This window comes from Microcaecilia unicolor, chromosome 7 (assembly GCF_901765095.1).
Source record: "Microcaecilia unicolor chromosome 7, aMicUni1.1, whole genome shotgun sequence".
In the NCBI taxonomy this organism is placed as follows: domain Eukaryota; kingdom Metazoa; phylum Chordata; class Amphibia; order Gymnophiona; family Siphonopidae; genus Microcaecilia; species Microcaecilia unicolor.
The window spans coordinates 232,092,784-232,106,356 of NC_044037.1; the positions used below are offsets into that span (position 1 = coordinate 232,092,784).

At 41.2% G+C, this 13,573-nt stretch overlaps 1 protein-coding gene across 2 annotated transcripts in view; it reads right to left on the reverse strand.

Annotated features, from left to right (window-relative positions):
• The window catches only part of NOSTRIN (nitric oxide synthase trafficking), an 83,482-nt gene that overhangs the window by 22,509 nt on the left and 47,400 nt on the right, over positions 1-13,573 (reverse strand). For both annotated transcript variants that reach the window (XM_030209475.1, XM_030209476.1), the window contains 2 exons: positions 8,918-9,016; positions 8,699-8,824 (listed from right to left, as the gene is read on the reverse strand). In XM_030209475.1, coding sequence (XP_030065335.1) covers positions 8,699-8,824; positions 8,918-9,016 — 225 coding nt within the window. The remainder of the gene's footprint in view (positions 1-8,698; positions 8,825-8,917; positions 9,017-13,573) is intronic.

Consider the following 13,573-nt stretch of genomic DNA (forward strand, 5'->3'; position numbering starts at 1 on the left):
TGCATTCTGCACTGTGGTGTAAAGTAGAACTATCATCTCTCATGCCTAGATTTTATAACAATTTCCAAGAGAAGGAAAGAAGCAACAATATAATTATTCAAATTACAGCCAGGTAAAGTGAGACAGTTTTCAAAAGGATCTATGTGGTCTCTCCATATTATTTTCAAGAAGCTTTACTGATAGTATGGGTTGAATGTTTGCCTGTTTGGCCCCAAATCAATCGTAAACTTAGGGGTAGCGGGAAGGCAGAGCCAAGGCAGGGCTAAAATGTTTCTATATAGTGGTGACATTCAATGCAATATGGATAATTTATATGTTTTATTTAGACATGTCTTTTTTTTTTTCTTATTCTTTACTTCATAAAGAAATCACTGGTCCTACTTACTTACTTACTTATTTATTTATTTATTTATTTATTTATTTATTTATTTATTTCACTTGTATCCCACAATTTTCCCACCTATTTGCAGCTGGCATTTGTTTTTTTGGATTCTTGCCATGCTTTTCAGAAATAAATTTGAAATTGATGTCTGTGTACAGATTTAGATGTATTTTCCAAATAAAATGATTATCATGCTCTGTTAGACAGAGTTCCACCATTATGAGAGCATGGTCTGACATGCCATTTGAATAGATGCAGTTTCCAGTGTGGGGAAAAAGCTTTCAGAGACCAACACATAGTTTAGACATGCATACACCTCATATACATGTAAATAAACAACTCAGTTCTACAAATGGTGCCCAAATATGGGCGCTGATAAAAAAAATTAGCACCAAGTGCTATTCTATGAATGGCGAACAGATTTGGGCACCTTTTTTAGAATAGCATTTGAAGCTGGGATCAGTGCTCAATTTGGGGAATGAGGATTTACACCAATTAAAGCCTGGTGTCAATTCTCACTCTTAAATTACTCGCAGATCTCCCTAACTCTATAAAGCTATGCATAAATTCCAGGAGTGCCCAGAACCACCCATGCCCCTCTCATGGCTGCACCCCCTTTTTGGATTCATATATAAAATTTACATGCAGATCCAGGCGCCTAAAGATGTATGCGCAAGTTTTAATTATTGCTGATTAGAGACGACAATTGATTATTTGCATCTAATTATCAATGCTAATTTCCTCATTAATCAATTTGCACATGCAAATTGGGTATGCGCTCATATTTGCAGGTGCAATTTTGAGCACCATATATAGAATTAGGACAAAAATGTAAAATCAGGCCCAGCTGGGTGTAATGTTCTCTATGTATCTAGCATTCCTAACTCTGTCTGGGTATTCCTGTCCCCATCTTTTAGTGGTGATTCTGAGTGTTTTCTGCCCTCGATAACATAATTTCCTGTTTCTTCACTGGTGGAGATGCGGTAGAGTGAAGCCAGCAGGGCTGGCACAGGCTGATTACTGGAACCAATGCCGGTGATGGTTGGAGGTAGACCAGGCAGAGAAAGAGGAGCAGATGCCGGTGAAGGGAGGGGGGAAGGAAAGAGAGGAACGGATGCCAGGAGGGAAGAGAGGAAAGAATGTCAGCCGGGGGAGGAAGAGAGGAACGGATGCTGGACAGGGGGAGGGGTGAAAGAGGAGCGGATGCTGAGTGGAGGGGGAGGAGAAGAGTGACGATAGCTGAGGCAGAGGGAAAGTTTAACAAAAAAACTGTATGTATGGACAGGGGTGGGGGTGGGAAGGGCCCACCCAGGTTAACTCGGGGACCACCCAAAATAACAGGTCTGGCTATGCTCCTGGTGTTATGTGAGTTTCTACAATTCCATTAAAAAAAGAGATGCTTTGTTTTCTAAGATGATGGAAGTGAGAAAGCAGAATACTTGAAAGTAATTGTTGTAAGTACTGTTCTCTGATAAATATGAAGTAACAGGGGTAAATAAAACCTTGATATTGTAAGAATAGCAGATTTTGAACTTCTGTGTCTCACGTCTTCCTCCCTTATTTATCCACTAAAACATACTTCTTCCCAAAAGCACAATCTCTAGTTTTTCAACAGCTTCAGCAGATGCACACCAATAAATTATACCCAATCTAATCACTAAGGGTGTCTGAATATGTGCAACGGTCTTGATTTATCCAGATTCTTTATTGCTTCTGGAAGGCAAATAGTAGAAAAGCAACTATTGTAAATGCAGATGTTTGGCAAAAGAACTGTAATATTTGTCACATTATGATTAAAAGATATTCAGAGCACACAGGCTAGATACACTGTTAGCATCCTCCACAGAGATGCATAGAAACACTGATTCAGCCAGATATATATCTTTTATTCACTTATGTCAGTCCTTACCCACAAATATACATGCTCAAAGCTAGCATACTTGTAGTGGATGCACAACTCTTCCCATGCAAATCTCCATTCCCAGTTTTTACAAAGAGCTGCTAGAGTACTCCATTTAATACATGCTTGCAGGCTCGATTTTTGTGATTTTTCAGTTTTATTTTTTGTAAGTGACCTGTATCTTCTTTTTTTTGTTTGATTTTATCAATTTAATGAGGTCATCCTTCCAAAACAGCAACGGTCAATTTTCCGCCAGCTTGTGTCAGAGTGGCACTTCAAAAAAAGAAGCCTAACCTCTCACAATGCCAAACAAAAAAATGACTTCCTAGTGTAAAATAAAAATGCTGTGAGTAAAGAAAGGGATTCTCAGATGTGCAGCAGAGTGTAAATTTAACCCTATAATTTTCCACTCCTCTTTGTCAACCATTGAAATTGAGAGAGTATCTTATGATTGACAAACAGGAGTGGAAAACTGTAGGGTTGAATTCACACTCTACTCCATTTTTGAGGTTCCCTTTCTTTATCCACAACATTTTTGTTTTACACTAGGAAGTCATTTTTTTTTTGTTTGACAGTAGCACAACCAGTAAATACGGAAAGCATCTTATTCATTGCATGGACCAGAAACCTGAAAATTACCCAAAATGTTCACAGCCGCAAGTCACATTAAAAAAAGAACTATCAAACAGCTTGGAGCTGGGACTGGAAATTAGTCATTTTGGCCCCTCAAACTCAAAGGTGTTCTGCTCCATCTTCTTGGAGGGTTCACAATAAGGAGGAGAAGCACCTCCATTCGTAATATACAAATAGAGGGTGTGAACATAGAAGGTGAGATATGTAAAAGGGAAGGAACAGGGAGAAGTGGATGGCCTAAGGAAAAGGGAGCTTGTTCCTCTTCACAACTATAACTTCTGAACCTTAGCCTTCCCCCTAGTGTCTTGTAGATGTCTTGTAGATGGATTGTTAATGTCATGTGATTTACAAGGCAGATTTACACCAAGAACATAAAAAGAGGAAGAAGGATTGTAAACTCTATTTCATGCACGTCTGGCATGACTCCAACGAAACACAGAAAATGACAGCTGATGAATACCATATGGTCTATCCAGTCTACTCATCCATACAACTACTAAACTCTTCCTCTCCCTCAGAGACCCTCTGTGCTTGCCCCATGCTTTCTTGAATTTGGATACCACCTCATGTCCACCACTCCAACTAGGAGACTGTTCCATGCATCCACCATCTTTTCCATAAAGAAAATTTTCCTTAGACTATTCCTTAAAAGTAGATGCCTTTTTCCTGACCCTGCAGAATCCTCCTTCTCCAAGAAGAGGTTAAGCAGCCAATAACAAGACTTCACTGATGCCAATTGGATGCAGAGTCTTAAATGATACAATAGGAAAACTCCATGTTTTTCTTCTGAGCTCATTATATGTCAGTGGCACCTAATTTAACAAGTTAGACACAGAACTGGCACTACTCTAGAAACTGTATGCCAATATTTGCACAGTAGTCAGAAATTTGGGCATGCAACTTTGTAGAAACCAGGGGTATCCATCTCCTCATGAGTTTTGTAAAATGGACATGCACATCAGTTGTATAGCCAGACCTTCAACTGTGATCTGCAAATACCTGAGCTGGCAGGGATCTCCAGGACCTGGCAGCGGAACACATCTTCCACCAGCAGCCTGACAGTCAACGGCCCTTCCATGTACTGCCAGCGCACCCCCCCCCCCACATTTGCTCAGTTTTCACACAAAAACTAAGCATATGTGGGGGGGGGGGGGGGGACCAGAGTAGCAGCAGTCCATGAAAAGTGCCACCAAATGTTAGGCTGCCAATGGACATATTGCAGCAACTGGAGCAATTTTGGAGCAGGAACCTGAACACAAAACAGCCCCCCCTCCTCCGTATATGCCACTGATGAGCACATCACAACTCTGCTACTCCAGATCCACAGAAACAATATTCCTGAGAACATGTATACTCAGGTTACAACTCACTTTTATGCTGCTACTTTCAATACGTGTATACACCTTGCAATTCTATAAAAGCCCTTGTTCGGATGTAAACATGCTTTACAGGTGCAGGATACTTTGTAAGTTATCCCCATATTGTCTACCTGTCATCTGTGATGCAGATCATTTGGGTTGTACATGAAATACCCAGAGCTATATTTTTGTGTCATCCTCAGCCATGAATTCATTACTGCCACCACACTCATTTCTCATAGAGTTCATATAGAACTTTGTTCCAAAACTTTAGCACGGAATGCGCTAGAATTATAGCTCAATAACACCTCCAGTTCTCTTTATTAGTACTGGCAATTCACCTCTGCAAATGCTTTATAGAATTTCCTTTGCCATTACACTTATACTTTAGGTACCAAATGATTGCACAAGAATCATCACAAGCTAAACTTACAATTACAAACTGTTCTTATTATGGAAAAATATCATTGAATCATTTACTGCAACAATAATTTGAGTGCTGATTTTGCAATGCAAGCAATTGTATGAAGATTATGCAAGTATAGCTCTTTTCTGTTGAATATTACCTGACGCACCATCAGTGACTCTGCTTCCTGCAGTCCTCCTAGTACTCACGCATCTTTACTAAATATCACTCACAACATACACAATAGTTTATCTGCCAGTTGGATGTTCTTAGATCTAAAGCATGACAGCCGTCTGACTCACTCTTTTCAGAGACAGACTCAGCACACTCCAAATAAATAGCCAATGTGAAAATGCTGCTTCAAAGTAAATTCATATTAATTCACCAAACAAGACTGAAACAGATCAAAACTGCTGTAAAAAGATATAGAAAATACAAGGCCTTCTTATTTAGACTATCCCTTAATATCTCTGCTTACTTTCAACAACAGTCATGATGTATGCACGCACATCCAACCTAGACGTGACTTTATGGACATTTCTGAAACATTGTGATTGTGAAACATTGAGATACAGTTTTAGAAACAGTTTACTGCTGTCAAACTCATCCATCGAGTGCATCGTTTTGATCACATCACTCCTTTCCTCGTCTTGAACACTGGCTTCCAGTTTCTTCTCACATTCGCTCCAAGTTACTTATGCTTGTCTTTAAAGGCCACTTTCTCAATGCCCCTGCTTACTTACATAAACCTTTATTCTCTACTCCCCTGTACGACACCTTCGCTCTTCCTTTGCCTTCGCTCTTCCTTTGCCTTCCTCCTTCCTCTGTTCTCCACCTTTCGCTCTTTCGTGACACGGCTTTTAGTTATTTAGGTCCAAAGTTATGGAATGCATTTCCCTTTTCACTTAGAGTCGGAATGTATCTTCAGTCATTCAAAGCTTTGCTTAAAACCTTCCTTTTCTCAACCTCCTTTTCTTCTGCACGTTCCTAGCTTCTGTTTTTCCTTCACATTTGTTACCCCTCCCCCCACCTTCAATATAGATGCTTTGCTTTTAGAATGTTGGAAACCACTTAGTTCTCTGTTTGGAATTAATTTTCCAGTCTATCAAATGCATGAAAATAAATAAATAAATAAATAAATAAGAAATAAATTTATTTGCAACTAGACATCTTCCCCCTCATTCTATAATGTGGGCGCCTACATGCATGTGCCAGATTATAGGATACTAACACTTATGCACATGGATGTTATTTGTGGGTAAGCGCTAGTTGGGTGCTAAGCAGTGTTCTATAATCTTAGCGTGCAATATGTATAGCATGCAAATACAAGGGGTGTTCATGTGGGTGGGGCATTAGAATCTCCCACAATTGCGTGCACATGTTATAGGAGAGTGCCAATTAACCTTTACGTACATAAATTTAGGTGTGGGGGTTGCAATAATGAGAGGACAATGGGTGGATCAGAGCAGATTGGGGGCGTGATTTTTAATTACATTTTGTCAAGGGTCTCATGGCCAATAGCAATATCACTGATCCTTGACATGAACAGGGTATCTACCAGTAGTCCTGTGCAGCACACTGAAAAGTTGACCTATAAAAAAAGGGCTCACTGACAGTCACTTGCAGCATAGAGAATACTTCCAGTAGTCCTTTCTGTTGGGGTCCCCTCATGATCAAGGTGACCTTTCCCAACTACCCTTCTTTCATGCCTTCATTCTATCCAGGTTGGCTCTGTATTACACTAATACTCGGCCTGGTCTCTGTATAGCATCCAGGCTTCTCTGGGCAACAAAACATCCAGGGTTAGAGAGTCTGGGCAATATGCAAATTAGGCTCTTCCAGGCCTGGCCTGATGCAAATCTGGCCCACACATAACCTCCTCCAGCCCCTGGTGTGTGGGGTGATTTACACAGGTAACCAAGTCCTCTTTCACATAGAATGGTTGAACTGAGCCCCTTTCACTGGCATACTGTGATCTCAGATTAACTTCCTCCACACCTTGGACAGGATTATACATCCCTGTGACCTTGCAGTCCTGTCCTCCACCCCACAGCTCTTAGTTCTAATGTTCAAAATACAACAGTGTTTTCTTCATTTTGCGGTCCCCACAACCAGATCATTCAACTCCTCTTCAGTAATCTCACTAAGGGGTCCTTATACCAAGCTGCGGTAAAAAGAGCCCGGCACTAGCAGCGGGAACCATTTTTGCCACGCACTGAGGCCCTTTTTACTACAGCGGGTAAAAAGGCCGAAATAAGAAATGGCCATATGGTAAGATTTCACTTACCACATGGCCTTGCAGGGGGAGAGCACTTACCACCACCCATTCAGGTAGCTGTAATGGCTCCTGTACCACACAGCACTGCCCAATTACTGTCAGGTTAGCACCTACAAAAATATTTTTTGAATATTTCCGCTAACACCAGAAATACTGTGCGCTGGAGGTGGAACTACTGCCGCTGCCCACATTGGGTTGGCAGTAACTCCAGATTGGCGCACAGTAAGCATGCAGTGGGCTTACCGCCGCTTTATAAAAGGTCTCCCTTAGATAGGTACCTCCTTCTTGTTAAAGGTCCAGTCTCTGGGAATGCCAGTTCCTTTCCATCCAGCTTCTCTGGCTCTTCTATGGAGGAGTAACCTAGTGGTTAGTGCAGTGGACTTTGATCCTGGGGAACTGAGTTCAATTCCCAGTGCAGCTCCTTTTGACTCTGGGCAAGTCACTTAACCCTTCATTGCCCCTAGTACAAAATAAGTACCTGAATATATGTAAACCACTTTGAATGTAGTTGCAAAAACCTCAGAAAGGCAGTATATCAAGTCCCATTTCCATTTCCCTTTCTTAGGGTCTGGGCCCCAGGATTCTCAGCCCTTTCCTTTCCAGGTGTCTTCCTGCTGTGTCTCCCCCTCTGCTTTCTGATGAGAGCTTTTATGAAGTTATTGGAAGCAAATCCCCACCCCTTCTGAAACACTCTCCTTCCTTCCAGATGGGACCAGAACGTTTCCATCTAGGCCCCTTTCTTAAAAGGGAAATGCCATCTTAAACTCCCGGGCGTGACCACTTCCTACAGCCTTCTTTATTTTAGGCAGTCATCAGTGAGGCACAGCTCCCTCTAGTGGCCCTTCCCTGGCTAAGGAGACCCTTTACTGTCAGAGCTCCCTCTAGTGGATTCTCTAGGACAAGGCATGACGTATATTTATCATAGTGTATAATTATATAATAAGGAGGCTTCACATTCACACCATATTTTCATTGCTGCAAATGGCAACACCTAATATAGGCAAGATCCCTGGGCTTAATCACTTTTCTATAAACTGTGCCTAACTTTAGGAACGATTTATAGAATACTGCTACTTGCTTTTTTTGGCGCTGATTGTTTAGGTGACATTTATAGAATTGCCCCCTTTATGTCCTTATCTCATGATTTCTTAAATTCTATTACTACTTTGGACTCCAACACCAATTTTACCTTGATGTATTTTTATGATTGTACATTTTTCATGTGTTTTTATTATGCTATGTACTACACTGATCAGTCTGAGCAGTATATAAGGAATACATGAAATGGAGCCTCCACTGAGATGCCAATCTCTGTTTCTATTGCTCTTTCCATGAATAAATATTACCATATGTTTCACTTCATTCTAGATACCTTGGAGCCTCTTGGCTTCTTGTTCTAGAGTACGATTTCACCTGGAAAAGGTTTTCTTCTTATGCATGTATATCTTTTGGGAATGTGAATGTTTCTATCATATACTCCATTTGTCCTCTCCTTCAGAGTATACAAACACTGGCTCTTAAGTCTCATCTTATATTGCTCTTGGTGCATGCATTACATAATTTTGGAAGTGACCCTGTAAGTCACATCCAGGATGTCTATTAAAGGTTACCTAGACTGCCAATACAGTACAAATTCTAATTGCTATTTTTCATTTGTATACAGACCCTGAAAATGCCGATCAATATAATACCAAGTGCAAAGCTAATTTATGGATACTGTGTTTGCTTTTCCTGTACTTACATAATAGTCAGTCAGTAAGAATTCAGATATGTTCTCTGCAGAAGAGAGGGATGTTTCCTCTATGAATGTCTGAATATCTTTCTCAACCTCAACCTGATTGATGGCATGATCAATTTGCTTTTGACACTGAAATACAACAATGTTGGAACATATATGAGTTAAATTTGTATATTTTGTAAGGAGCAATGAATAATCTTAAAAATAATAAGCAATACATACTGTGATCAAGGTTTGTCCAAAACTAGAAACATGTTGGTTGTACCGATTTAGGATATTACACAAAAGCTGTATTCTCTCCTTTTCCAAGTCTTGTATACCCTAAAAATATGTAGCAGGTCATTATGACAAATTATCTGCATTTGATTGATTGATTGATTGATTGATTGATTGATTGATTGATTTAGTACATTTATATACTGCTTTACTGGTCCAAAAAAAAAAGTGGTGAGCAAAATATGCAATGAAAATACTACACTTACCACAAAACAACGATAACCAAAAAAAATATATACAGTGGGGGAAATAAGTATTTGATCCCTTGCTGATTTTGTAAGTTTGCCCACTGACAAAGACATGAGCAGCCCATAATTGAAGGGTAGGTTATTGGTAACAGTGAGAGATAGCACATCACAAATTAAATCCGGAAAATCACATTGTGGAAAGTATATGAATTTATTTGCATTCTGCAGAGGGAAATATGTATTTGATCCCCCACCAACCAGTAAGAGATCTGGCCCCTACAGACCAGGTAGATGCTCCAAATCAACTCGTTACCTGCATGACAGACAGCTGTCGGCAATGGTCACCTGTATGAAAGACACCTGTCCACAGACTCAGTGAATCAGTCAGACTCTAACCTCTACAAAATGGCCAAGAGCAAGGAGCTGTCTAAGGATGTCAGGGACAAGATCATACACCTGCACAAGGCTGGAATGGGCTACAAAACCATCAGTAAGACGCTGGGCGAGAAGGAGACAACTGTTGGTGCCATAGTAAGAAAATGGAAGAAGTACAAAATGACTGTCAATCGACAAAGATCTGGGGCTCCACGCAAAATCTCACCTCGTGGGGTATCCTTGATCATGAGGAAGGTTAGAAATCAGCCTACAACTACAAGGGGGGAACTTGTCAATGATCTCAAGGCAGCTGGGACCACTGTCACCACGAAAACCATTGGTAACACATTACGACATAACGGATTGCAATCCTGCAGTGCCCGCAAGGTCCCCCTGCTCCGGAAGGCACATGTGACGGCCCGTCTGAAGTTTGCCAGTGAACACCTGGATGATGCCGAGAGTGATTGGGAGAAGGTGCTGTGGTCAGATGAGACAAAAATTGAGCTCTTTATCATGAACTCAACTCGCCGTGTTTGGAGGAAGAGAAATGCTGCCTATGACCCAAAGAACACCGTCCCCACTGTCAAGCATGGAGGTGGAAATGTTATGTTTTGGGGGTGTTTCTCTGCTAAGGGCACAGGACTACTTCACCGCATCAATGGGAGAATGGATGGGGCCATGTACCGTACAATTCTGAGTGACAACCTCCTTCCCTCCGCCAGGGCCTTAAAAATGGGTCGTGGCTGGGTCTTCCAGCACAACAATGACCCAAAACATACAGCCAAGGCAACAAAGGAGTGGCTCAGGAAGAAGCACATTAGGGTCATGGAGTGGCCTAGCCAGTCACCAGACCTTAATCCCATTGAAAACTTATGGAGGGAGCTGAAGATGCGAGTTGCCAAGCGACAGCCCAGAACTCTTAATGATTTAGAGATGATCTGCAAAGAGGAGTGGACCAAAATTCCTCCTGACATGTGTGCAAACCTCATCATCAACTACAGAAGACGTCTGACCGCTGTGCTTGCCAACAAGGGTTTTGCCACCAAGTATTAGGTCTTGTTTGCCAGAGGGATTAAATACTTATTTCCCTCTGCAGAATGCAAATAAATTCATATACTTTCCACAATGTGATTTTCCGGATTTAATTTGTGATGTGCTATCTCTCACTGTTACCAATAACCTACCCTTCAATTATGGGCTGCTCATGTCTTTGTCAGTGGGCAAACTTACAAAATCAGCAAGGGATCAAATACTTATTTCCCCCACTGTATATATATATATATATATATATATTATGATGACAAACAACAGTGTATCATGGTTCAGATTCTTCTCCCAATGACACTCTTTTGGGCTCATTTTCAAAAGAGAAGGGCGTCCATCTTTTGACATAAATCAGCTCCTTGATTGCTTTGCTTCCACCCACCTGTGTCTGCTCTCCCTCTGCCTGGCTTCCCTCGCTTCTCTCCTATTAGTCTTCCGATTCCTCCTTCCCCTGCTCTTGTCCTATGGCTGTGCTCCTTCTTCCTGCTGGTTCCTGCTGATGTCAGATGCCAGCACTCTATCAGCTGAGCTCTTCCTGGACTCCATGCTTCGGCTTCTACTTTGGTAGGTGTTACTTTCTCAGTAGTTTGCTTCTTATCTACTTGCCCCTCGTTGCTGACTTTTTTTTTGTTGTTACATTTGTACCCCACGCTTTCCCACTCATGGCAGGCTCAATGCGGCTTACATGGGGAAATGGAGGGTTAGGTGACTTGCCCAGAGTCACAAGGAGCTGCCTGTGCCTGAAGTGAGAATCGAACTCAGTTCCTCAGTTCCCCAGGACCAAAGTCCACCACCCTAACCACTAGGCCACTCCTCCAGACTTTGCCTGTACCTGGATCACTTTATTGACCTGCTGCCTGCCTACTGACTTTACCTGTGCCTGGATTACTCTCTTGCCTGTTGTTTGCCTATTGACATTGCCTGTACTTGGATTACTCCCCTGCCTGCTGCTTGCCTGTTGACTTTGGCTGTTCCTGGATTACTCCCCTGCCTGCTGCCTGCCTATTGACTTTGCCTGTACCTGGATCACTCTCTTGCCTGTTGCCTGCCTGGCCAATATGTTCACCACCCTGCTTCCAGCTCCACCTCGTAAGTCCTGCAGACCGCCCGCACCTAGGGGCTCAACCTCTGGGAAATGTCGGTCATCGCAGGTGAAACCCGGGGTTGTCCGGCCGCCAAGCAGAACCTGGTCAGAGTACCGGGCTCAGCAGCACTCTACTTGGTACAAGAACTCACAAGTCTGACACTATCTTTGTTCCTTTAGTCCCCATAAGAGAGCATAGGTGTATAGATGGGAGAGTATGTTTACTCTGTGTATGTATGGAAGGGATTTGGGATTCTTTATTTAAGGAGGATTTAGAAATATATTGTTAAATTAATGTATCTGTACTTTTCTAATGAGTGCTTTTTGTATTGCATATGAACGAGTGCTTGTTGAAACCTGACGCAGAGCTGCTATTGGCTCAAAACATGATTGCATTGGTTGGTTCTGAAATATAATATAAGCAACAGTCATGATCAGATAAGTGCTGAAATGATGAAGTTCTTTTGCACTTGTAAAAATTGCTTTTTAAGTGATATATTCAGTGGTGTATTTAGTGATGTACATGAAGAGTTTTTGGGTAGATGATTATAATTTTGGAAGGAAACAGAAGAATTCTCTATATATTTGGAGTTAGCCTTTTGCCTCATATATAACTTCCAGTAAACATTACAAATATTTCCACATCACTTTAAAAAAAAATTCTTTAAGCAATGGAGAAAAGTATCTTTTAAGAATATCATTTATAAAATAGGTTTAAATTGTTACATTTGTCTAACTTTGACTTAGATACCTTGCTTTAAAATTACCCCCCCCCCTTCCCCATGGGAAATGCAGTCAATGTTTTGCACACACACTAAAAATAAGAGGGTCTTTTTAATAGGTGTACAAAAATAACAGGCACACTAAGCCAATGTGCAGCATGCATATGCTGGATCTTAAAAGTACCCAATCTTTTTTTTTTAACTTTATATTTATTAGGCACGATATCTAACTTTATCTAACTTTATATTTATTGGGCAGTTGGGGCTGAACCCGGATATTCTATGCTGGGCCATTTCCGGTGGCTAGCATTGAATATCTGGTTTATTTTGCACTGGCCAAGTCAATATTCATCACTGGACAGTTAAGTTCAAACTGGCCAATGATATTCCACCTACTGGCACAGGCATATTTGGGGATGCTGGAAAATTGGTGCTGACCAGCCATGTCACATGACATAGCCAGTCATCCAACTAGCCACTAAGGGTCCAATTCTATATATGGTGCCTAAAATTAATGCACGTTAGGCAATTACACCTAAATACCGCATGTATATATGTGTGGTATTTAGAATACACTTAGGCATAGTTCATGCATATAAATCTACACGTATCCATTTACGTCAACGAAAAGCTGGTGTAGGTCCCTGTGCATAGATTTACGCACCCTGGCGAATGTAGATTTTGGAATGCAAAACGCCCATTTCCACGCCTCCAAACATGCCCCTTTTTGCCTGCATGCATTAGAATTTAGGCACAGTATATTACAGAATACGCTTAGCAATGTACATGCATAATATTCAAATGTTTGCTAATTAGTGCTCATTATTGCTCGTTAAGAGCTAACAATGCTTAACAGCTTGTTAAAACAATTAATCTACACGCGTAGTTATAGAGTACACCTAGATTTACATGCAGAATCTGGGGTAAGTGCTAATATTCAGCCGAGATAGCTGGCCATCTCATGCTGAATATTAGTACTTAGCCGGCAAAGTACCATTTAACTGGCCAAATGCCGTTCCTGGCTGTTTAAATGGTTTTGAATATCTGGGGGCTTGAAATTTTAACTTACAATCCATGCAAAATATAATCACTTGAATAACAGAAAACAGGAATAAAGAACATATGGATGCTCATTTTCAAAACAGAAAAATGTCCAAAAAGTGGCACAAAGCAGCAGATGGACATTTTG